This window comes from Solanum lycopersicum, chromosome 11 (genome assembly GCF_036512215.1).
Source record: "Solanum lycopersicum chromosome 11, SLM_r2.1".
NCBI lineage: Eukaryota > Viridiplantae > Streptophyta > Magnoliopsida > Solanales > Solanaceae > Solanum > Solanum lycopersicum.
This window is the reverse complement of record NC_090810.1, coordinates 38,917,140-38,942,604: the sequence shown is the minus strand read 5'-3', so window position 1 is coordinate 38,942,604 and position 25,465 is coordinate 38,917,140. Positions and strand designations below refer to the sequence as shown.

The following is a 25,465-nucleotide window of genomic DNA, read 5'->3' as shown; positions in this document are numbered from 1 at the left end:
TTAACTAATTCTTGAGAACCTTTTATGTTCTTTCATAGTTATTGAACTAAATAATTAGTTCAAATTTTTGAATATGATAAAATTGTTAAGTTTCTTAAAATAAATTAGTTGTCTTTCAATTTAATTTAAGACTTTGTATGAAATACTTGAGGATTTTCGATATCCCTTTATAGTTGTTAAACAAAGTCTTTTAATCCATGTTTATGTGTTGAATTATTCGTATGGTTCAAAACTTGATTATGGATAAAAAGGTCTCAACTTAGATTTTATTCTTAAGATTTTTACAAGTATCGAAAGATTTTCATTCAAGTTTTCAACAAAATCTTTTAAAGTAATTTAAGTTCTCTTTATAAATTAGTCAAAAATTTCAAATTCGCCGGTCAACCGCGTGTTAGTGGATTTTCTAAGATGTCTAAATCCTTTCTTAGAAAATTATTTGAACTCTTACCCAAAACTTTGATTTTATTTAAATGTTTTCTTTTAAAATGTATTTTAAATGGTTTTTTTATTTTTTCCTAAAAAGTAAGTGGTGACTCCCAAAATTACTTATTTTTTCAAAAACTTAATAAAAATTGGCCAAAGTTGCGAAATTGCCTCCGAAACCTTCATTTTTCGAAATCGGATCGTAACACTCTTTATCCTGGAATAATCATATTGTCTAGAATAAGCGGCATCAATTGACTCTCAAAACTATACTATGATACCGGAAATGTTCTCAAACTTAGCTATATATGTGAGATAAATTGGTTATTGGACACATAAATATGCCAAGATCACATGCCATAAGAATTCACTGTCATGACTATGAGTGGTATTAATATAAAGGAAAGAATTAATAGCTCAACATGTAACGTGATCAATAGAACGAGCTTTTTTTATTGATTTCATGAGAGTATCTTACACTTGGTGGTGAAGCTTTACATTCACTTCCAACAGAAACTTTCTTACAGTAGTTAAAAAGAGAAACGAGTTGACATTTTTTCATGAGGAACAACGTTACAACTTGTAGATAGGTAAATGTGACATTTCGGACAGAAAAAATATGGACCATTCCTTGCCTTACCAAGTGTCAGAGGACTCTTTAGAAAAAAATTGTTAAAGTTAACTATTCCTTTGAGTTGAACAACTAAGCAATGAACTGATATTAAATTGAAATTGAAGCTACGTATAAAAAATACTTTGTAAAGAGTCAATATTGAATTCAAACAGACATTACCAATTTCAATTACTTTAATTTGTATCTATTAGGTAAGGTGATCACGAAAGGATAAGGAAGTGTTCTAAGGTTTGTGAGATTGTCTTTTGTGTAGGTCATGTGGTGAGATGCTGTTGAATCTATGATCCAGGATCCAGCAGTCAATCTATCACATTTAGATGACAAATCACATTTCTTATCTTAGTAATAAAAGAATAGCAAGCAAGTATACTTGCTAGGTTTGCAGCTCCACTTGACATAGTGCCTGAGCAATCAGCTCCATTTCGAACTTGCAGGGTCACAAGTAGGTTGAGTAGTTGTTCATACTGGCCTTTGGATAGAATCAATGGAACTTGCCTTCACTGCTCAGAATTTTCCTCACGTTGATGTCCATCATCCTTAGAAGTGTGCACATTTGCTGCAAATCCCTTACTTCTTCCTTTTGGGGTTCTTGCGTTGGTTGGATAACCATGGATCTTGTAGCACCTATCATTAGTGTGCCCAGTTCATTTGCAGTATTCATAAAACAGATTGGATCTGTTGTCAGTGCTAGAATTTCTCCTAAAAGTGTTGGTGTTGGAACTGCCAGTACCTCTACATATACCTCCTCTGTAAAAACTATAGTTAGTATTGTAACATGTATTGTGTTGAGGTGAAATAGAAGCATTTAGTGAGATGGATTCCAAAGTAATGTGACTGATGGGCTTCATTTTCCTCTGTCTTTCCACTTGTGACAAAATGACAAATGCATGTTCATAGTAGGTAGATTAGAAATCATGAGAATGCTCCCTCTTAAAACAGTTACATCTCATTTAGTCCCATAACAAATGTATAAGTCTTTTATCCTGCTCAGCCTTATGCATTGTGATTTTTCCACCACAAATACTGTTGAGGAATTGACAAGTTGTATTGCAGTACATTGAAGGGATTACCACAAATTGTTATTAGTTAGTTATATAACAGACTAGTTTGTTAGTATCTTTGTTAGTTAGTTAAGTTGGTTGGTTAGTAAATTGATTAGTTAGTTAATTACCATTAAGCAATTGGTATAAAATAGTCAATTCACATTCTTTGTAAACAGTTAGAATATATGAATGTTAAGGGAATCACGTTTTCTCTCTGATTCCTCTCATTCTTCTTCTTCTTCTTCTTCTTCTTTCTTTTCTTCTTAACACAATTTTAGTTGTTTTATTGCGTACTTTCATGGTAGATGCTTAATTCTAACATGGTATCAGAGCTCTGATCAAGTGGATCTAGGGATTTCCTTTGCGGATTGATTAGAAATCGAGAGATTCCCTTGTTTATTGTTTTTTCTTTTCTGCAAATTTGTTTCTTGTTTTTGATGGAGACTAATGAAGCTGTCATCGATACTCATACCAGTGCTACTGTCATTGATTCTAATCGATCTAAGGATCAGCTTGGTATTGATTACCATCATCCTCTGTATCTTCATGCTTCCGATGCTCCTAGCTCAATGTCAATTGGTATACCACTTGTTGGGATGGAGAACTATTCAATCTGGCGTGAAGCTATGCAACTCTCATTGTTGACTCGTAACAAGCTTGGTTTTGTGGATGGATCTATCAGCAGAGGTACTTATGGACCTGCTTATGAATTGCTATGGGATCGTTGTAATGCAATTGTAAAATCATGGATTATGCACAATGTGAGTCGAGATCTGATTAATGGAGTTCTTTTTTGATCTAGTGCTCATATGATCTGGGAGGATTTACGTGAACGCTTTGATAGAGTTACTGCCTCACGAATGTTTTCATTGCACAAGTCAATTTTCTCTTTAGTACAGGGTACTTCATCTGTTTCTACTTACTACTCCAAATTGAAGGATCTTTGGGATGAGTATGATTCGTTGATGCCTCCACCTTGTTGTGACTGCACTAAGTCCAAAGAGTATGCAACACATCTCCAATACCAAAGGTTGCTGCAGTTCCTTATGGGACTCAATGATGGATATTCTAATGCTAGAAGTCAAATATTGATGAAATCTCATGTTCCAAATGTTAACCAGGCTTATGCAATGGTATTACAAGATGAAAATCAAAAACTAACAACAGGTAGTGGAGGTACGGATCCTACTGCTTTATTCACTGCTAGAGATTCAAACACTAAGCCTAAGAAATATGGAGTGGAATGTGACTTTTGCCATGTCCAAGGACACACTAGGGATAAGTGTTTCAAATTAATGAAATGTAGTCACTGTCAACTTACTGGTCATTTGAAGGAGAAATGTTATAAGCTGATAGGTTATCCACCTGATTTTAGATCAAGAAGAAAGGATCTACATGCTGGTAGCAATCTGGTACAGACTGAAGGGAATGCATCAACTACCATACCAGCTACATCCATTACATCTCCTATGTTCACTCATGAACAATATACACAACTTCTGGGACTGCTAAACACTGAAGGGGGACAGAATGCTAGTGCATACATGGCAGGTATATCCTCTCATACATCTGAAGCTAATCCTAATTGGATTATTGACACAGGTGCTACCAATCATATGGTTGGTAACTCATATCTGTTAATTGGTGGAACTGAAGTAGGAAACACAGGAAAAGTGCAATTACCTAATAGGGAGTCTACTGATATCTCACATGTTGGTAACAACCATCTAGCAGGAGGTGATGTTCTTAAAGATGTGCTATATGTGCCAACATTTAAGTTCAATCTATTGTCTGTTTCTAAGGCTACTAAACAGTTGAACTGTTGCATTTCTTTCTATCCTGATTTTTGTGCATTTCAGGATCTCTCCAATGGGAGGGTGAAGATGATTGGTAGAGAACAACATGGACTTTACTTGTTGAAAGAACATAATGTCAATAGCAATTCAATTACCAGTCATTCTTTAGTTGCACAGAAGCTGCCAAACTCAGATCTCTGGCATAGAAGAATGGGTCATGTACCATTGCCAGTCTTGAAGAAACTTCCTAGCATTTCAAATTCATGTAGTAGTGCATTAGGACAATGTGATATATGTCCTATGGCCAGGCAGACTAGAATTCCTTTCAAACACAGTCTTACTACATCTGCTACTTGTTTTGAATTGATCCATATGGATGTTTGGGGACCTTACAAAATCACTACTTATAATGGCATGAACTACTTTCTTACTCTAGTGGATGATTACTCTAGATGGACTTGGTTTTTTTTGCTCAGAGTCAAGTCTGATGTATCCAGTATAATCAAAACCTTTCTTGCTATGATTTTGAATCAGTTTAAGAAACATGTGAAAATTTTCAGAACTGATAATGGTTCAGAGATTTTTAACAATGCTTGTGGTGAATTATTCAAAACTCATGGTATTCTGCATCAAAGTTCTTGCCCATATACTCCACAACAAAATGGAGTGGTTGAAAGAAGGCATAGACATCTCTTGGAAACAACCAGAGCTATCAAATTTCAAGGCAATTTACCTTCCAAATTCTGGGGTTGTTGTGTTGAGGCAGCTGCATATATACTTAATAGAGTACCATCTACTGTTTTGAAAGATAAATCACCATTTGAAATGCTTTATGGTCGAGTACCCTCTTTGTCACACTTGAAGGTTATTGGCTGTCTATGTTATGTAACCGTCATGCCTAAGCAAGACAAATTTAGTGCAAGAGTTGTTAAATGTGTCTTATTGGGATATGGCTTATATCAAAAGGGCTACAAGGTATATGATTTGGCTAAGAAACAGGTATTTATCAGTAGAGATGTTGTGATCCATGAATCTTGTTTTCCATTTTTATCTAAAGATTACACAGAGTTCCATTCTGTAACATCAGACCATGAATCCTTCCTGCATTTTGATTCTTCTGATCATATTCCACCACCTACACCATCAATTCCTGAACTTCCTAATACTTCTAATTTTCCTTCTGCTAAACCATCTTCTGTTAGTATTGATACTCAGCCTTCTATTGACTTTCAATCAACATCCACACTTCCTTCTTCTGAGGTTATTTCTTTCCCTACATCTAGAAAATCTACAAGATCCATCAACCTCCAATCTGGTTGAAAGACTTTGTTGTACCTAAAACAACTTCTACTTCTAGTTGTTTGTATTCTCTTAGTGATGTTATGAAATATGATTCCTTATCTCCTACTTATCAGAGTTTTATTGCCAAATTTTCTGCTGATATAGAGCCTAAGTCTTATGCTCAGGCTGCCAAGGATCCTAGATGGGTTGAGGCAATGGAGTAATAAATTCAGGCTTTGGAAGATGATCACACATGGGAGATTGTGACTTTACCTACTGATAAAAGAGCAATTGGTTGTAAATGGGTATTCAAGATAAAGTATAAAGCTGATGGCACAGTTGACAGATTCAAAGCAAGATTGGTAGCTAAGGGTTATAGTCAACTTGAAGGCCTTGATTATCAAGACACATTTTCCCCTGTGGTTAAAATGGTTGCTGTAAGGGTGGTGCTTTCCTTGGCTGCTACCAGAAAATGGTCCATCCATCAAATGGATGTATACAATGCCTTCTTACAAGGTGATTTGGAAGAGAAAGTTTACATGACTATGCCACCAGGTTTTTTTGACAAATACAAAGCTACACATGCTTGCAAACTAATCGAATCTCTCTATGGTGTGAAGCAGGCTTCCAGGCAATGGAATGTGAAATTAACCACAACTTTACTCTCTTTTAGTTTTACTCAAAGCCCTTTGGATTATTCTTTGTTCATTAAACAGTCTGCAGGAAAGATTGTTATCATTCTTGTATATGTTGATGATTTGTTAATCACTGGTGATGATCTGGATATGATTCAGGAAACCAAAACCAGTTTGCACTCTCATTTTAAGATCAAAGATCTTGGAGAGCTTAGATACTTTCTTGGAATTGAATTTGCTAGAAGTGCAGAAGGTATAGTCATGCACCAGAGGAAATATACTCTTGATCTTATCTCTGACTTGGGATTATCTGGAGCCAAGCCAGCACATTCACCACTTGAGCTACATGAGAAACTTACATCTACTGATCTTGATTGTCTTATAGATACTAAGGATGATCCTTTACTTACTGATATCAGCTTCTATCAAAGACTTATTGGTAGATTGTTGTATCTTACTCATACAAGACCTAATATCTCGTTTGCTATCCAGACATTAAGTCAATTCATGCATTCTCCAAAGTTATCTCATATGGTTGCTGCTACTAGAGTTGTTCGATATCTTAAAAAATCTCCTGGTCTAGGGATTTTTCTTTCTTCAGATTGTGATTCCACTTTAACTGCATTCTGTGATGCTAATTGGGCCTCATGTCCTAATACTCGACGATCAGTTACTGTTTATTTGATTAAATTTGGTTCTTCACCTGTTTCATGGAAGTCCAAAAAATAATCCACTATTTCTCGTAGCCAGCTGAAGCTGAATATCGCAGCCTTGCATCCACTGTGGCAGAAATTGTCTGGCTTGTAGGCTTATTTACTGCACTGAATGTCAAGATCCCTCTTCCTGTACCATTACATTGTGATAGCAAATTTGCTATTCAGATAGCTTCTAATCCTGTATTTCATGAGCGTACAAAGCACATCGATATTGACTGTCATTTCATTCGCGAAAGAATACACACTGGATTGATATCACTTCATCATCTCTGCACTTCAGAGCAACAGGTTGACATTCTCACCAAAGGCTAAGTTTTTCGTCAACATTCTTATCTTCTTTCCAAGCTAGGAATGAAAAATATTTTCATAGCTCCTAGCTTGAAGGGGGGGGGGGTGTTGAGGAATTGACAAGTTGTATTGCAGTACATTGAAGGGATTACCACAAATTGTTATTAGTTAGTTATATAACAGACTAGTTTGTTAGTATCTTTGTTAGTTAGTTAAGTTGGTTGGTTAGTACTGATTAGTTAGTTAATTACCACTAAGCAATTGGTATAAAATAGTCAATTCACATTCTTTGTAAACAGTTGGAATATATGAATGTTAAGGGAATCACGTTTTCTCTCTGATTCCTCTCATTCTTCTTCTTCTTCTTCTTCTTCTTCTTCTTCTTCTTCTTTCTTTTCTTATTCTTAACACAATTTTAGTTATTTTACTGCATACTTCCATGGTAGATGCTTAATTCTAACAAATACACACACAACTACACTGAATTAACATCAGTATTATTCATTTCCTCTCTTAATTTCTTCATCTTAGTATAGTAACTAGTGACATCCAAAGTCCACTGCACAAGGTCATTTGTTTCCTTCTACAGTTGATAGTTTGCAGCCATTCGTCTGGTCATATTTATCCTCCAATTCCTCCCAAAACTCATTGGTATAGTTAACGTATTGCAAGCTATCTTGTAGATCTGGGGAGAAAGAATTTAGGATTAAAGAGGTCACCATATCATCGCACTTTTCCCACTACATGAAGGTTGGATCTGTAGGATTTGATTTCACAATTTTGCCATTAATGAATCCAGTTTTAGTTTTATCAAATAATGCCCTAAGAACTGCTCGTCTCCATGACATAGCTATCTAGTTCCATAAAAAAAAATAGGAGGAAGTAAAGTAGAACCTGTATTTTCGGAGGGATGCATGTAGAAAGGACTATTGAGATCTAGTTGAGTTGAAATGTTGGTATCAGTTGCGTCAGCTGGAGCATCACCCATTGAAGAAGATAAAGGTGATTATGAGGAAGAAGATGACAATGAGAAACTCGAATTAAAATAGAGCAATGATAGTGAGATCGTCCTGAAAAAAGCAGGATGAAGAAGATGATAACAAAAATAAGAGCAAATCAAACTCAATGCAGTACTCACAACGAGCGGGAGAAGCAGGAAACTCCCAGCTCTGATACCATCAAGAAACCAACAGTATAAGCTAGGAAGCAGTTACTTTCCTCCATTAATGGAGGTTGAACATTTACCAACAATCATAGAGAAAAAAAGAGATATTATTGAGAACGAAAAACTTTCTTTAATCGATACAATGTATGTGTGTATATATACATGCTGATAGAAGTCTAGCAATCCTAACAAACTCAACTGACTGTGAAATTATCAACTCCTAACTAACTAACTAACTATGTGAATGAATAGTAACTAACTAATTCTGTGAATGAACACTAAACTAACTAACTAATAACTAAGCTAAGCTAATCTTGTCAATAATGTTTAGCTTTACTTGAGAGCACATGTGGAGTTTGAAATTTTCTCTTTTATAACATTTTTAAAAATCTCTTTCACATGAAAATATTTGAAAATTTCCTTCAAAATCTGATCAATAATCAACTTAAAAGATTTAGATGTTGGTTGAATTTGATGTTATTAAGATACTACTATATTGCTGCTTATTTTTTTTCTAAAAAAAGAAAGAAAAACAAACATTTTCTGAAGCAAATGATTTTGTTTTTGGTTAACAACAAATGAAGTTTTAAAAATAAATTCTTTGCCATTTTGTTGCAAATGCAAAGGAAAGTTTCCAAGGTTTTTATTTTAAAAAATGTTTCTAACTTAACTCTCTGGTCTTATTTTATTTTCCCAGCACTCATATTTGTGAATTTCCTTTTTAGAAAAATCAATCCCCTTAAGATACTATATAATGTCCTATAAATATATTAATCAATAATTAATATTATAACATAATTATTACGATTGATAACAGATATGATTTACTTAATATTAAATAATTTTTATTTAAAATGATAATCAATTTCATATACAAAAACGTAACAAAAAAGGAATGATTCCATGGCAGCAAGTCATATGGAAAAAGTAAGCCAACAATGGATAAACCAAAAAATTATTTATGTAGACATTATAATTTTTTGGAACTCTACGAGATGTGTACAATTTGAGTTGGGACCTCTATAGGTGTATTCTATTCGAAGTTCGAATTCTTGGAGGTTGTTCAATCTTAAACCCTATTTCATGCCTATATAAAGGTTACTATATTTCATTGAAATGACATCTCAAAAATTCCAGCACAAATTCATGAAATATTCATAAAGATATCAAATCTCAATCATCTCAATTCGAGAAAAACGATACTAACGACCCCCAAGCTATAAAGATCAGGTCTAAATCGTCATAGTTTGAGAAATATGTCACTAACGAAATCATCCTAGTTCGAGAAATATGTCACTAACGACCCTCAAATTATAGAAATCAAGTTCAAATCAACTAAGTTTGGGAAATACGCTACTTACGACCCACAAATCATGGATAGATCTTATGAGAAAAGAATTAAGGGAGGAACAGAATTGTACCCACAATATTTATCAATAAAATTGTGTTTCTTCATATTTTATTTGTGATTGTAATTTATTTTATCACTTTAAAATTAATTGCAAACAAATTGATACGCCTAGTAGGACCAGATATGTCCTTCATTTCTTTTCTCATAAATCAAATTTGAAAATCTAAAGCTGTAAAGGTGGGGAAATGAGTACTTCAAACTTCATCTTTGAATTGCATTCTACACTCCAAAAATTCTTGAAGCGGGACATTTGTAGACATTAAAATTACGTAGGACTCTACAAGATGTTTTTAATTCGAATTGGGACTCTACAAGGTGTGTTCAACCCTAAACCGGTTCATGCCTATATAAATAGTTATTACATTCCCTTGAAAATAAAACTTGAAAATTTCATCACAAATTCATGGAATATTCTTAAAGAGATCAAAATCTCAAATATTCCATAAATTCATAAAATATTTATAAAAAGATCAAATCCAAATTATTGTTATTCTAGAAATATGTTACTAACAACATTCGAATAATTGATATATCTTATGTGAGAAGAATTGAGGGAGGAATAGAATTGTACCCGCAATATTTATCAATAAACTTATGTTTCTTCTTATTTTATTTGTTATTGTAATTTATTTTCTTTTACTTTAAATTTGTTACAAATAACATATATCGGGTTCTACTTTCTTAACTTCTCTTAATATTTATTTATAAAATTTTATCCTTTGAAATTTTTGAAAATGATTTTTCATAAATGTTAGGATAAGCATTCACTTGTGATCTCCAAATGCATTTTAAATAAATTTAGGAATAACATATTTAGTATACTTATTATAAATTTGTTAGGGAAAATGGTCTGAAAAATACTTTAACTTTGATTAAAATTGTTGTAACGATAATGCCAAACTTTATGCAGGACCTATTACCCCATGAACTATTAATAATATACTTTAAAGGTACATATGTGTCCGCATGGACACATTACTATTTATAATGGTGTAATATTTATGATATCCATATGGATACATATATTTCTTTAAAATGTATACTATTAAATAGTACATGAGGTAGAAGATCCTTTTCAAAGTTCAATATTGTTACAAAAATTTTGATCAAAGTTCGAATATATTTTAAACCTTTTCCTCAGTTTTTTATTTGGTCCAAATAAAATTATTATGGCATAATGTGTTGCATAAAGATCATGTGGGTTTTTATTTTTCAGTTATGAGATGATATGTTTGAATTCCTTTATTTGATGAATAGTATTTATACTTGAAAGTAATTAGAATAATTTAAAATTAAGAGAAATGATATTTTTTGTTAGAACAGTTTCCGTTCATCAAAGATTGAGGACTTTGTATTCTTTTTGAATGCTCATGTGTAATAGAATTGGAACACAATAAATTGACAATCAGTCGAGTTACAAAAGGACATTTGAAACATTCAATATGTGGGGAGTGCTTGAATTATGATTAATAGTCAATAATATTTGAATAAGTTTAATATATAAATTATTTCTTTAGTACACATAAGATATATGTTTGATAATAAGTTGGTTAAACTACAAATGTGATGATTAGGCTAAAAGCATTAATAGAAATATTATATAATTTCGTGAAGCAGTATCACTTGAAACATTATGACTTTTTAATGAAAATAAGTAACATTGTGACTTTTAATGAAAATAAGTAAATTTTGTAAGATAATTTTTGTATAGACATCACCGTTATACATAGATGAATTGGTGTGTTGGTCTATAAATAGTGAATCTTCTAATAATATTTGATAAAATCGATGTAAGTTGGATTTGTAACATGTATGAAGGTGCCATAAGTTTTGCATAAAAAATAGGCTTGAATTCTATAGTGTAATAAGAATATATTTATCATATAAATGGTTAAAAAAATGAAAATGGTTGAAAAAAATGTTTTTGAAATGTTATGGCCACGACTGATGTAACCTTTCTATGTTATTGAGATAATGATGATTTATGTGTGAAAGAATAAATTATGATTTATATTAATTTTGTAAAATTTAGTCTCAAGAGTGCGGTATAATAAATGTGTGAATGATAGGGCCAAAATTCTTAAACTCATTAAAAACAAGTTATGGAAATTCAACTTTGAGTTAATATACACTCTAACAATACAAGTTCAATCGATAATAACATGTATAAACTTGAAGACCAAATTAATTAACTAGTACTCCCTCTATATCGTGACTTACTTTTCTTTTTAGTCAGTTTCAAAAAGAAAAAGAATAACACATTTCTATATTAAATAGCAATTTAACTATAAAATATCTATTTTACCTTTAATGAAATGATTTAGGACATCTCCAACCCAAATATCAAATGTTATACTAAATTTGATGTTAACACTATTTTTAGTGTAATCAACTCCAACCCACTCACCAAATATACATGAAAAAGGAATATTATATTATTATTTCTTATCATTCATATTTTCTTATTTAATAAAAAAAAATTCTTTCTAAAACATGCACTATATATAGTTCATGATAAATGTCAATTACTATTTTGTTGAATGCTTATTATTTACCGTAATTTTTAAGTACATTGTATTGTTGATTTAAAAAATTATATGTTTGCACTTTTAATTTTTGTGAAGGTTAATTGTAGTTATATCCAATTATAATCTATAGTAGAATTTAACATAAATTTTTTAAAAAAAAAAAATCATATATAGAAACATTGATTTATAAAAAGCTATATGTTATATCTAAAATTAATATTATAAAAATAATACATAAAAATAATAAAATATACAAGAGATTTAATAAAAACACACAACTTATATAATGTTTAATTAAAAGTTTGTGTAATGAAATAATATTATAATATTTAAAAAGTGAATTGGTGTGATAAGTAGTGTTTGTAACATCTCGCAACTAGAAAGAATTAGAACGAAGTTAAAAATGTGAAAATAGTTACTTTTGGAAAGTATAGGAAAATCTGGAATTTTTTAAGTAAAAGAGTGAGTTTTTTACCAGCTTCAAACGACTATAACTTCTAATCTAGGATGAATTAGGTGTAGTTATAGATATAGTTGGAAAGCCTTTGGAATGATCTTTTCAACGCCACCAAGTTTGCGCAATTTCGAGTTCATATGAGTAAGTTATGCCTTTTGAAAGTTCGGTTGTTGGATTAAAGAAAATCCAATTCGGATTTAGGAAGGGAAAAAATTTCTTTTCCTTACCTATTTATATTAATTAGTTTTTAGGAATTAATTGGGGTAAAACAAGACTTTATGAGTTTAGAAAAATTATAATTCACGCTAGGGCTTGGAGAAAAGAGAGAAGAGGAGAAAAGAGAAGAGAAATCAAGAAATCTCCAAGAATATTCAAGCTTTGCATGTGGAATTCGTCGGAGTGATCCCTAAAATGTATGTAAATTCACATAGTGTTGGATTAGTTCACGCGCCAACCATATTTCAATTCAGCGAATTTGAGTTTTTAATGTTAAGAAATTTTGTTCTTAAAGATCATTGTTGAAAGTTTCGTTGAGTTCTTGTAGTTGTGTTGTTTAAGTTTCTTGATGGTTTGATTCATATTTTTGGTGTAATTTTGGGTTAAATCTATTGTATATTGATAGTACTAATGATCCTAAGTGTTTGGGCAAAGAACTATGGAAGTTTAGAGATTAAAACAAAGGAGAAAAGTCGAAGGTTTTCTGGGCAAAGACTGGAGTGTCGCACCTGCTAGGGAGCCATTAAAGTTCCTCTGAACTTTGGCCTCTGGCACGTTGCTCCAGCCAGAGTTCCAGAGGATCCTCTCTAAAGTTTGAGGACTGGTGCCTCAAGTCTCTCAGAAAGCTAGGGACGTCAATTCTCCCCGTTCTTCCCCCATCTTTCGTGTACTAGTTCTTTAGTAATGCATTTATGTTTCTTAGTTGATTGCAATACTCTAAGGTACATCTAAACATCATGAAATTATCCATAAGCATTAGATCACGAACCTTGGATCCATAATCCAATTCAAGGAAATTTAGGATCAAAGTCAAAGAAGTTAAGAGTCAAGTCTAGAAGTTAAGAAACAAGTCAAAGCAAAGTTCTTAAAGGTTTTCAAGAGTCTTTAGCAATGTTTTTAACTTTGTTTTCAAGACTCAAGTTTCAAATTAAGTAAAAAGTAAAGACTAAAGAGTTGAATTCATTTGTCAAAAATTTATAAAGGAACTAAGTGAACTAAGCGTTCATAAATGTTTTCTTAAGATAAAGGGAAACTGAGATTAAAGTTTTGAGCAAAAGAAGGGAACATCAATTTTGAGAGAGCTTTTAAGCTAAATGTTAAGCAATCATCTCAACCCAAAGAAAGAAGTTATTTTTAAAACACATGAGCTAAGAATATTTTTGGAGTAATATTGAGCAACGATATGGGGATGCAAGTTTATATTAACTCAAGTCTCCATAAACCGTATAGTCATCATAGGTGTTAAAGGATCATTCGTTTTAGATGACACTTAAGTTAAGCTGGTAAATCCACTTAGTTAAGCAGTTTTATGCAACGGAAAAGTATAGGAAAATTCTGTCAGCGTGGCAAGACGTTGTATCAGCACTTAGGCTCATATTGGTGGTTGTCGGTTAGAGAATCTCACATAGAAACTACGTTATTTCATTATATGAGTAAAATTGCGTTTGTTACTGCACTTTCTTTAATGAACTAAGTTGTTTCAATTGTTTTACAATATATATATATCTTTATTTTGAGTTAAGTTATTTTCTCAAGGTAAATGTTTCCTGCATATATCTTTATTTTGACTTAAGTTATTCTCTCAAGGTAAATGTTTCCTGCATATCCTTTTCAAGCTTAAGTGATGTTTTATATATATATATATATATATATATATATATATATATATATCTTTATTTTGAGTTAAGTTATTCTCTCAAGGTAAATGTTTCCTTCATATCCTTTTCAAGCTTAAGTGATGTTTCACATTCCAACTCGTATACTCGTACATCCAATGTACTGATGTCAGTTGGCCTGCATCGTCTTATAATACAGACGCAGGTAACTAGGATCGACATTCGGCGCACTATTGATCTAGTGAATAGTTCAGAGTCAGTTGGTGAGTCTCCTTACATTCCAGATGACATCTTTATATCTTATTTTCTAGTTTTCAATTGTTAGGATGATTGGGGGTAATGTCCTAACATCCCTTTTTGTTTTAGAGGCTTCATACACAAATATCATTAGTACTATAGTCTTATTCATTTTAATTGTAAACGTTTAAGACATGAATTGTCATTTTGTCTAAGCTATTACTTTAATATATCTTTTTATGAGCTTTATCTCTTGTGTTAAATCTTCCGCTGAGTAGGTTAGTCAGGCTAATGGTCCGTTCGAGGCTAGCAATAGTCTTCGAGTATCAGTCTCGCTCCAAAGTGCAGGCTTGGGGCGTGACAAGGACACACCAACCCACACCATTTTTTACACCAAATTTGGTGTGTCAAAAGTGTTGCACCAAATTGTCACACTATTAACACACCTAATTGGATTTGGTGTGAGTTGGAGGTTAAAATATCAAATTTTACACCAAGTATAGGATTAGGTGTAAAATTTGGTGTTGGGTTGGAGATGGTCTTAGAGCCACACAAATTTCTATAATTTATTTTGGACCACAAACTTGAAAAGTTTTCATTTTTTTTAAACTCCGTATCAAGTCAAACTAACTCACATAAAATGAAATGGAAGGAGTACTCCCTCCATTGACTACTGTTTGTCATGGTTTCTATTTAGAGTCAAACTATATGAATTTTAATTAACATTATAAAATATATATTTTTCATCATATTAATATGAAAAAAATTTGCAATTTATAGCACTTTTCGTATAATTTTGAATATTTTTTTTGGTTTAAAATATCAAAATTAATTCATACTAGTTTAATTTTAAAAATTAATTAAATTGACTTTTAAAAAATAATATGACAAATGAAAGTGGACACTTTAAAGGATTATTTGAATGATGAGTATGAAAGAGAAGAGGGTGTTTTTTGTGATTAACTCCAACTTCAAATAAGGAATAGTAAATTTTATCGGATATAAAAAGCAAATAGTGAATGTTAGACGACGATAGATCTGTTCAACTCCATTGAAAAGAAGCCATGAACGTTGAAGAAGAGGTTGAACGTCTCAAAGAAGAGATCAAGCGACTCGGCATAGCCCAAGATGATGGTTCTTACAAGGTAGTACCTTTTTACCCATTTCAATTACATATCAGATCTGTAATGCATTTTCTCTGAACCCACATTATCAATTTGTTGGACACTTTAATTGCTTTGCTTATACACATCTTTCTAATCTATGTGATTTCAACAAGAATCAAAAGATTATGATTGCTCTACATCGTATCCCTGGGCATATCATGTTAATTTTTTCATTTCTGAGAAAAAAACTGGTTTAAACTATGAAATTTTATTAAAACAACACATTTTGCTATTCTTTCAGTATAGTCTCGAGAAACCAAATCATGAGGATTAAGGTTAGATCATTAAATCAGGCAAATGCTGGTTTTTGTATCTGAAAATATATGATTGTCTGAAATCAGTGGCGGAGCCAAAAGTTTTAATAAAGGGGTTCAAAATATGGAAAAATAGACGGACAAAGTAGTTGATGGGGTTTCAATATATGCTATATATACCTAAAAAAATACTTAACCATATATAAATAATACAAATTTTCGCTCCTTTACTCGAAGGCGGCTCCGCCACTGTCTGAAATCACAAGCGTTTTAAAAGGCTTATTTCATGCCTTTTGAAATTGATTGTTCTTTAAATCTATAGCTTTATTGTTGTTTTCTGTTTCTGCTATTATTAATAAGTCATTGATTTGAGAAAACATAGGACTGTGATATCAACTAAACAATAATAGGCTAATGGAGTGCAAGTAATGTAAACAGACTTGAGTTTGTGCATGTCTCTCCCAAGTCGCATATGAGTAGCTAGCCGTGCTTGATTGGAAGCTGGATTTATCTCTGTTTTCATGGTTAATGTTTCAATATTAGTGTTGGAAAAATTTGATTCGAGTTGCATTTAAACTCTCGTTAAGATTATAATACTTACATTTTGATGCTTTTTTAAACGTGAGTAAGTACAGACGACAATGGGGCGGGACAGGTTATAAAAATTGCAGGGCAGAATGAAAAATGCCATATGATTGCCCTCTTTGGCCTAGTTTTTTAAAACTTTCACACACCACAAGAAGAGTGATATTATTATGCATGCTACTTTGGCACTAATGGAGGTTGTAAATAGGAAACTTCAGCGTTTTAAGCGGGATTATAGCAACACCCCATGATTCAAGTATAAAAGTTGCAAAAGGCAGATAGTTTAGGAGAGCCCTAACTATAATCCAAAGGGATTGGATTGACTTAGTAGAATAGTTGTCATCTTAAACAAATACAAGGTGGCGTGATTAACGTTGATTTTGTTTGTGTTGTGAAGGTAACATTCGGAGTGCTGTTTAATGATGACAGATGTGCCAACATCTTTGAGGCGCTAGTTGGAACATTAAGGGCTGCAAAGAAAAGGAAATTCCTAACCTATGATGGTGAGCTCCTCCTCCAAGGTGTTCATGACAATGTCGAAATTATTCTCAAGCCACCACTTGTTACCACTTCATAAGTAACCAATGTTGTTGAATTATTCTACTTTTTGATTGGGAGTGTGTACAAGTTACTGGACATGTCCAATTATTTTACCCTGAATGATGTGTGTGTGTGTGTCTCTCTCTCTCAAAGATTCACTTAACTTCTATATTATATTCACATCTCCCTTTTGTGCTGTGTAACAAGTTGTATGGTTTATCTAGAAATGCGGAGAAAGAGCATTCTATATTATTCACATCTCCCATTTGTGCTGTGTAACAAGTTGTGTGGTTTATCTAGATATGTGTAGAAAGAGCATTCTATATTATTCACATCCAGGTCAGCACCGTGGGAGGGCACTATGATACCACTACAGCATATGCACTTCTTGTTGTTTATCGTACTAGTAAAGTTAACTAATACCTAAAAATTAGGGGGAAAGACAAACACAAATCTGGAGATGATGTATTATAAGGCTTATCATATTAATGGAAACAAAGTGTCTCTTACTTTTAAGTCATTGATTTCCAATCCTAAATATACCTTAAGAGCTTCCTTCTCAACACAAGGTAAGTCTACATACACGTCACTCTTCCCATACTCTGCTTGTGGGATTGTATTAGGGTATGTTGCTTTAATAGATGTTGAAAGCTTGATCTTTCCTTTAGGGTCTTTGCTTCAAGCTTCGTGCATTTCAAGTTCGAATGTACCATTCACACATGAGTATAAGATTGTAAAAATGCATTTTGAAGAGGGCATGACAAAGGTCATGGATGACCAAGAAAAGATAAGATTCTCTCCTTTGGTTGTGTGATAAGAGCACAACTATGGCCAGTCACTGCAGCAGTGGTTACCCTGTGATTGGCAACAATAGCATCACTCCGAGTTCGAGTACCTCCAGAGTTGATAAGTAACTTCAATTGAGTATTGAGACTTCAAGTAGCTTGTAGGAGAATTCGATTGCATCCAAAGTGCAACACCATGATGGAGTAGATTTCAATGGAATAGTAAATGTTCCTACTTCCCACGTAACAGTTGTAGAGAAAGTTAAGGCTTATCCTGATACATGGGCTATTTCTCTGCTAATAATAGATCTTTGTCCAGTGGTATGACCTTATCGCACATCACACTCGAGGTAGATAGAGATACAACCTGAAACTTTGATTGCTATTAAGGACGGATGACCTAGTGTTTGGTCCAACTCAACTCTGTATGAATGTATGTACATGTAATAAGCTATCAAACCTATACTCGGACAGGAGGTGTAGTCTCTTCCATATAAGCTAATCCATACTCGAACCAGTGTATATATATAAAAATGGCTAAATAGGGCTCTTTCCACCTGATTATAGCTCAAGAGTACGTGCATATGTAAAGATATGGAAATATGGGATTTCTAACTTAAATATGAGTTGCTAGTCAACTTTAAATATGAACTCTATAAGCTTGAGCACGATTTGACAAACTTCATGTTTAAGAACAACTGGACTTCCACAAATATTGTTAAAACGACTCAGGTAGAGATATATGACTTTTTGGCTAACTTGGATTCTCCTTCATCTATGAATTCTCAACAGTTAGGAAAGCTTCAACAAGTTTCATCACTACAAAGTGGAAAGATAAGAAGAAGGTGTTGTGGAATCAACAAACGAACCAACTGAATAAAACAACAACGAGATAATACAAGACTAGGAGTTTTATACTGATCCAGGTTGCTCAAATTTGAAAGAAAAAAGTGGCAGAGGGGACACATATGGGAAGAGTCTACAGGATGGGTTCTAGAAATGATTGAGGTATTGGATCGTCATGCAAGCAGAGGCAATTGACTATGTTTAAAAAGTTGCTAGATCGTAGGAAATCGCACAACTTACATGTGCCTTACCAGAGTTTGAGATACAACAAATGACTCAAAATGTAAGCATGAGCAGAACCATTGTGAAAATGGAGGAACAAGTGATTAACCTTGCTCGTCGTCGCATTGCATTCTCTAGTATGGAGGACACTGAAAGTGAAAACGAATATATAGACTCACCTCTTAGCATCCACTTTTTATTGTCATTTTGTGACTTTTGACACTCTCTGAACATTTTGAAGTTCTTGGAACGTTGTAAAGACTATATAAGTCTTTATGTTATGTTTACTGACTATGATATTGCGTGTATCGTTTGGTTTGTATGAAATAACTGGATTGAATATATATTGAATTGTATGTGAGTTCTACTACAAAAAAAAAAAAAAAAAATGCACCAGAAAAGCGATGGACAATCCTCTATTGCTTTTTTTTTTTTTTTAAATAAAAATAAAATTGTGTTGCTTTTGAAGAATACAAGAAAGGGGTGGCTAGAGTAGCCAAACTTGGAGCCTATTAGAAGAGACTTTATAATAATACATCACTGTTTTGAAGAAGAAACTGCTAAACATCAATCTTCATCTTTTATTCTTTGAATAACCCCAGAACTTTTCTTGTTTTCTGATGTGACTATAAGCAAAATCAAACTGAATTCACCTTCTTTTTGGATTGATTAATAAAATATAGCTAACACCCATTCCCATTAACTTGACTATGTACAATATATGATCACTACGAAAACTTCAATTTAAGCCAAATTCCTAGCATGCTCCTGTCTGTCTCGTCCTTGGTCAAAATGCAACTATAAAAAATTGGAATCTAGAAAACGTACTCAATGGAGGGATAAACCTAATTGGATGCCTCCAAATGCAAGGTTCACCTTGTTATTGTCTTTTTACTGTGTTCTTGAAGGATGGTAGTTTTAAGCCAGGACCTTAGGTCGGAAAAGCAGAACCAGCTGAGCACCTAAGTTTGTTGAGAGATCTCATCTGTATTACTTTCCACACAACCACTTTTCGAGTTAGCTGGAAATGCACTCTCCATATCATCCTCCTCAAATAGTTGTTCTCCATTTTCTAGAGCATGAGATAGATGACTCTCGCCATCATCAGATGACTGATCAACTGCAGCCGAACTGTAATTTCTATCCCTTGGATACTGTGCTGTATTAGTTGACAGAGTGGCACCATCATCGGAAGACTGATCATTTGCAGCCAAACTGTAACTTCTATCCCTTAGATCCTGTATTATGTCAGTTGACAGCATGGCACCATCATCGGAAGACTGATCAGCTACAGCCAAACTGTAACTTCTATCCTTTAGATCCTGTGTTGTGTCAGTTGACAGCGTGGCACCATCATCGGAAGACTGATCAGCTGCATCTAAACTGTAGCTTCTATCCCTTAGATCCTGTGGTGTGTCAGTTAACAGGGTGGCGCCATCATCAGATGACTGATCAGCTCCAGCTAAACTATAACTTCTATCCTTTAGATCCTGTGTCGTGTCAGTTGACAGCATGACGCCATCATCAGATGACTGACCAGCTGCAGCCAAACTGTAACTTTTATCCCTTAGATCCTGTGTTGTGTCAGTTAACAGCGTGGTGCCATCATCAGATAGTCGATCAGCTGCAGCCAAACTGTAACTTCTATCCTTTAGATCCTGTGTTGTGTCAGTAGACAGCATGGGCGCCCCATTCTGGACAAAGTCTGCAGCTCTTACCTAATAAAGATGTTCTCAAACTTCGTTAATAGCCACATTTATCAAGCTTAAGTATATGAGAATATTCAACAAAAGCACAAAGAAGTTATAGCAGCTCAGAGAGTTGTAAGCATAATCAGTAGAAACAAATAAGCTTATGTTGCAACTCCTTTAACTGTGAAGCCAGCAGAAGCCTTTTATTTTAACAAACTATTGTGTTTCTGTGCCATTTAACATGACCAAATGTGGATGCTTGGGAAAAAAGACAAATTAGAACCTGTTTTGGACATTCACTAATTCATCCTTTTACTAATATGCTATATGTTTAGAAACAATATACACTACAGGTGACATTTAGAATAGAAAAAGTTCTGCAAATATTTACTCCTGTAATGGTGGTAAAGTTTAAGTTAAAGTAGGGTGGACATACTAAGGGTTTAAAAGACTCATCTTTAGAAACCACAAGTTTAGAGTGCCCTTCTATATTGAGCAAAATCAAAATTTGAGCCTTGAACATACTGGAACAGATATCTGTAATCAATAAGTCAGCCATCTTTCACATTTGCAATTTCAGAAAGAATAAAAAGCTGAAAAGGGAAGATCTCAAGTTAGCAACCCCTCTTCAGTGAAAGGTCAACCAATACATTTGCTCTCTCATTTTGTGTTTAACTAACATTTTGCGAATAGTTCCTTTGAAATTAAGACCTGAATTTGTTTGGATTAGACTGTATTTAAAGCAAAACCTATTAGAAAACTAAAGTTGAGCTGGTTTTGCAAAAAAGTGGTATAATATCCTAAACCAAACAAGATAATAAAATGTTTATTTATTTATAGAGAGCGAACTTTGGCAAAAAAATTCTACTATTTTTCTTTCGTTTACTCGTTGGTATTTCGTTCTTAAAATTGGATAAACATTATAGTTCTAATGCTTTCAGGAAACAACTTGTAGTTTAGTTCAATTTTCTCATAGGGGCAAACCATCACAGTGCAACTAGGTTAGACAGATTCTTATATTCAATGGAGTGTGATGAAAGATTTCTCCAACTGGATTGAGGAGACGGAATTACATGGCCCTCAATTAAATGGTGGGAATTTTACATGGTTTAGAGGGGCAAACCATTACAGTGAAACTTGGTTAGACAGATTCTTATTTTCATCAAATGGGAAGAAACCTTCAAAATGTAAGGCAGACGATAATGCCTACAGTGACGTCTGAGCATAGTAGCCCTATTATGCTACAATGTGAGGAATGGGGTCAGAATAAATCCTGCTTCAAGTTCGAGAATTTGTGGCTCAAAGTTGATGGTTTCGAGGGGCTAGTTAATAGTTGGTGGAGTGAGTTTGTAGTGGAAGGTTGCCCTGACTACAAGCTCAGTATGAAACTGAAGTTGCTGAAATAGAAACTCAAAATAATGGAGTAAGCAAGTGGGTGAGGATCTAGGCACTAAGAAAAACAAGTTAGATCTGAATTGACAGATATTGATCTGGCACAAGATTCAAGACATCTGACAAAGGATGAGCTATGGTGAGGGCTAAAATATTGGTAGAGTTGGAAGAAATGGCAAAAATTCAGTATCTGAATTGACAGATATTGATCTGGAACAAGATTCAAGACATCTGACAAAGGATGAGCTATGGTGAGGGCTAAAATATTGGTAGAGTTGGAAGAAATGGCAAAAATTCAGGAGTCTAGGTGGAGACAAAAATCCAGGATTTTATGGTTGAACCAGGGAGACAACAATACTAGGCTTTTCTAGAGGATGGCTACTGCTCATAAAAGATGTAATAATATAGACATACTAATAATCAGAGGAGAGGTCAAAAAGCCGGAAGCCATTAAGGTGAATATGATTGAGTTTTATAAAAAAACTCTATACTGAAACAGAGTTATGGAGGCCCCCTTTTGAGTGTGTGAACTGTCCTAGAATCTATCAAGAGGAACAAGAGTGGTTGCAAAGGCCTTTTAGTGAAGATGAAGTGCTAAATATAATCAAACACTGTGATGGAGACGAGGCACCTAGGCCTGATAGATTCACCATGAGTTTCTTTAAAGTTTGCTGGGAGACTTTGAAGGAGGACCTGATGCAGACAATTCATAACTTCCACCAGAAGGGAACTTTTGAGAAATCATTCGATGTCACTTTCTTAGCTTTAATTCGAAATAGCATGGAGCAGAAGAGTTGAAAGATTTTACACCAATAAGTCTGATTGGTGGAGTATACAAAAATTATAACCAAGCTTCTCACAGAAAAAATGAAGAAGGTCATGGGGGTTTTGGTGGATTTTCTGAAGGGACAGCAGATAATGGATGCATCAATGCTATCAAATGAACTAGTGGACTTTTAAGGTGAAGCAAAATCTACCAGGAGTTTTATGCAAGCTGAACATTGAGAAGTCTTATGACCATGTAAATTGGTCCTTCCTCTTGAAGATTCTGAGAGATATGGGCTTTGGAAACTAATGGATCAATTGGATTAAGGTCTGTATATCTACTGTGAAGTTTTCCCTTATCATTAATGGCAATCCTGAAGGGTTTTTTCAGTCACTAAGAGGTTTGAGACAATGTAACACCCCGTAGCAAAAACATACCAAAAACCAGCTTTACAGAAAAAAAAAAATCTGCAGGTGCAACCAACGGTGGCATCGACGGACCGTAGCCTGACCCACAGTCCGTCCTGCATAACCGTCGATGGGATCAGAAACTCCTAAAAATTTCAGCCCAGAAAAATTGGTTAAGTCTTGGACGACGGACGGACTTATGGTCCGTAGGTCAGACGACGATCCGTAGTCCATGACCGTCGATCAATACTCCGTTCACCCACTCTATGATAAGAGTTACGGACGACCAGCACGGTCCGTAGGTAGGTGGAAAATTTGTAGACAGTTAAGGGGAAATGCAGTTGGATCAAATTCAAATGGTCATAACTCTTAGCACAAAATGAATTAGGTGTCATGACCTACCCACAGATTGATAATTGAATTAGCTTTCCATAGTCACCGACCTTGCTAAAATCAGACCTCCGAGTAAACAGTTATGCCCATTTTAGTAAGGCCTGTCGAATAGGCCCAATTGACGGACCCAACGACAGACCGTCAGTCCTGGCCATCGTTTGGTCCGACAACAACTTTCCCAGGAGTCTTTTTGACTTTTTCCACTCCGTTTAAACCCTTAGTTACGTCATTTTGACCCTAAATCATCAGATTTTAGTCAGTTTAAGCCTAAAAACATAATTAAAACATATCCAAGTCAAATAATTAAATCAAAACCTAGAAAATTAGAAGCAAGAATAGAGAAGAAGCTCAAGAAGCCTAGTTCAAGAACACCACAAGCTCCAGTAGTTCCAGCTCCGAAATTTAAGTATTTTTCCGTGGATTTCATCACCAGGTATGTGGGATTTCACTAGTGGGTTCCTTTCACCCATTGGGTCCCTAATTTTTAGTCAGATTCTTGATACTCTTATCATGATTAAGCCTAGGATTTCTAGAACTTTGTTAGAACTTCATAAATTTATTAAATATATGTTCCAAATCAGATTATCATGTTATTATTCAGTTTATTGCATGAATTTCAGAATCCTAGCTTTGCATTTCTCTAGTTCTTGAATTGCACATGTTAGGTCAGATATTTCAGACACTTCACATATACATGCCTCAGTTATAAATGCATAATTACCAGATTAATTGTTGCATTCTCAGCTTGCATGTTCAGTTTCGAGCTATCCAGTATATACAAAATCTCAGACATAATCAGTAAATTTACAGATTTCATGGGAGTAGCATAATACCGAGTTAGACTAGGGTTTAGCGTACTAAATAGTCCCAGAACTACTAGCCAAGTAGGTTGTAAATCCCCTCTGTGGGCAATCAGTTTAGTGATCACGTCAGCATGCCTTTATACCTTTGGCATGGTATATTGGGTCCTCTCGATGGGACATATACATCGGACTCCACATTTAGCTCATGTGGTTTATTATCGGTTATTAGTAGCTCTCACAGATCAGTCAGACTCTCTGCATTGACCATTTATTAGTATATTCAGTATTCAATTTCAGCATGTTATAAATTGGTCATTGCATCCAGTTAGCTCAAAATTCAGTTTATCATGTCAAATTATTATACTTGCTTTTATGCGTGTTCAGTTATGTTTTATTTCACCTTTACTCTATCCTACATGCTCAGTACCTTTCAAGTACTGAATCGTACATGCACTACATCTTCTCGTGATGTAGGTTCAAGTTCTCAGCATCCAGATCACGCATCGATCGATTTTCTGATCTCTAGTTCAGCAGATTCAGTGGTGAGTCCTCATCCTCCGAGGACAATAGTCATGAGTTCATTTCAGTTTTCTTTTAGTCATTTAGTTTCAATTTTTGCTAGATTTAGCTGGGGGCTTGTCCCAGTATTTCTAGTTCAGTTTAGAGGCTTATTTCAGACATAGTTAGTTTCAGCTTAGTGTTGAGTTAGTAACTCCATTGGATTAAACTCATCAGTCTTCATTTTATATCCGTTTTAGCATATGGGTATTCCCCATATTTTCATTATAAGTTATGATTTAGCTTCCGCAACAGTTTATTATCTATAGTATGCTCATGATCATGCCAGCAGGGTTAACTTGGGATCACTTGTGGTCCTAGGTTCCGTGTCCGCATCTCGGGGGTAGCTCGGGGCGTGACACACAAGGTGACCCCATGTCACCATTCCTATTTATCTTAGTATGGAGGGTCTCAACTCCATGATCCGGAAAGCAAGTGAGAATGGGTGGTTGCAAGGGTTCTGCGCAAATGAAAATAGGGGAGATGCTATGGAGATCTCACACCTGCTATATGCTGATGACTCCTCGGTTTTCTGTGGTGCTGAAGTTAATCAAATAAGACACTTGAGGGCCATCTTAACCATCTTTGAAGGAATATTAGGACTTCATGTC

At 34.2% G+C, this 25,465-nt stretch overlaps 2 protein-coding genes across 3 annotated transcripts in view; one reads left to right on the top strand and one right to left on the bottom strand.

Moving 5' to 3' along the window:
• Positions 1-1,665: 1,665 nt before the first annotated feature.
• LOC138339398 (uncharacterized) lies at positions 1,666-2,897 on the top strand. The gene is made up of 2 exons (XM_069290993.1): positions 1,666-1,806; positions 2,544-2,897. The coding sequence occupies exons 1-2, from the start codon at positions 1,666-1,668 to the stop codon at positions 2,895-2,897; spliced, it is 495 nt and encodes a 164-aa protein (XP_069147094.1).
• Positions 2,898-19,235: 16,338 nt separating this feature from the next.
• LOC101265888 (K(+) efflux antiporter 3, chloroplastic) overlaps positions 19,236-25,465 on the bottom strand; it is a 52,680-nt gene continuing 46,450 nt past the window's right edge. For both annotated transcript variants that reach the window (XM_069291599.1, XM_069291600.1), the window contains exon 19: positions 19,236-20,562. In XM_069291599.1, the coding sequence (XP_069147700.1) occupies positions 19,807-20,562 (756 nt within the window). In that variant the 3' untranslated portion in view covers positions 19,236-19,806. The remainder of the gene's footprint in view (positions 20,563-25,465) is intronic.

Bases quoted from the DNA above. Each gene is read 5' to 3' on its own strand.
- LOC138339398 (XM_069290993.1), top strand. From the start codon at position 1,666: ATGGATCTTGTAGCACCTATCATTAGTGTGCCCAGTTCATTTGCAGTA. The intron at 1,807-2,543 runs GTAAAAACTATA...TTTTTGATGGAG, and splicing joins CCTCTACATATACCTCCTCT to ACTAATGAAGCTGTCATCGA.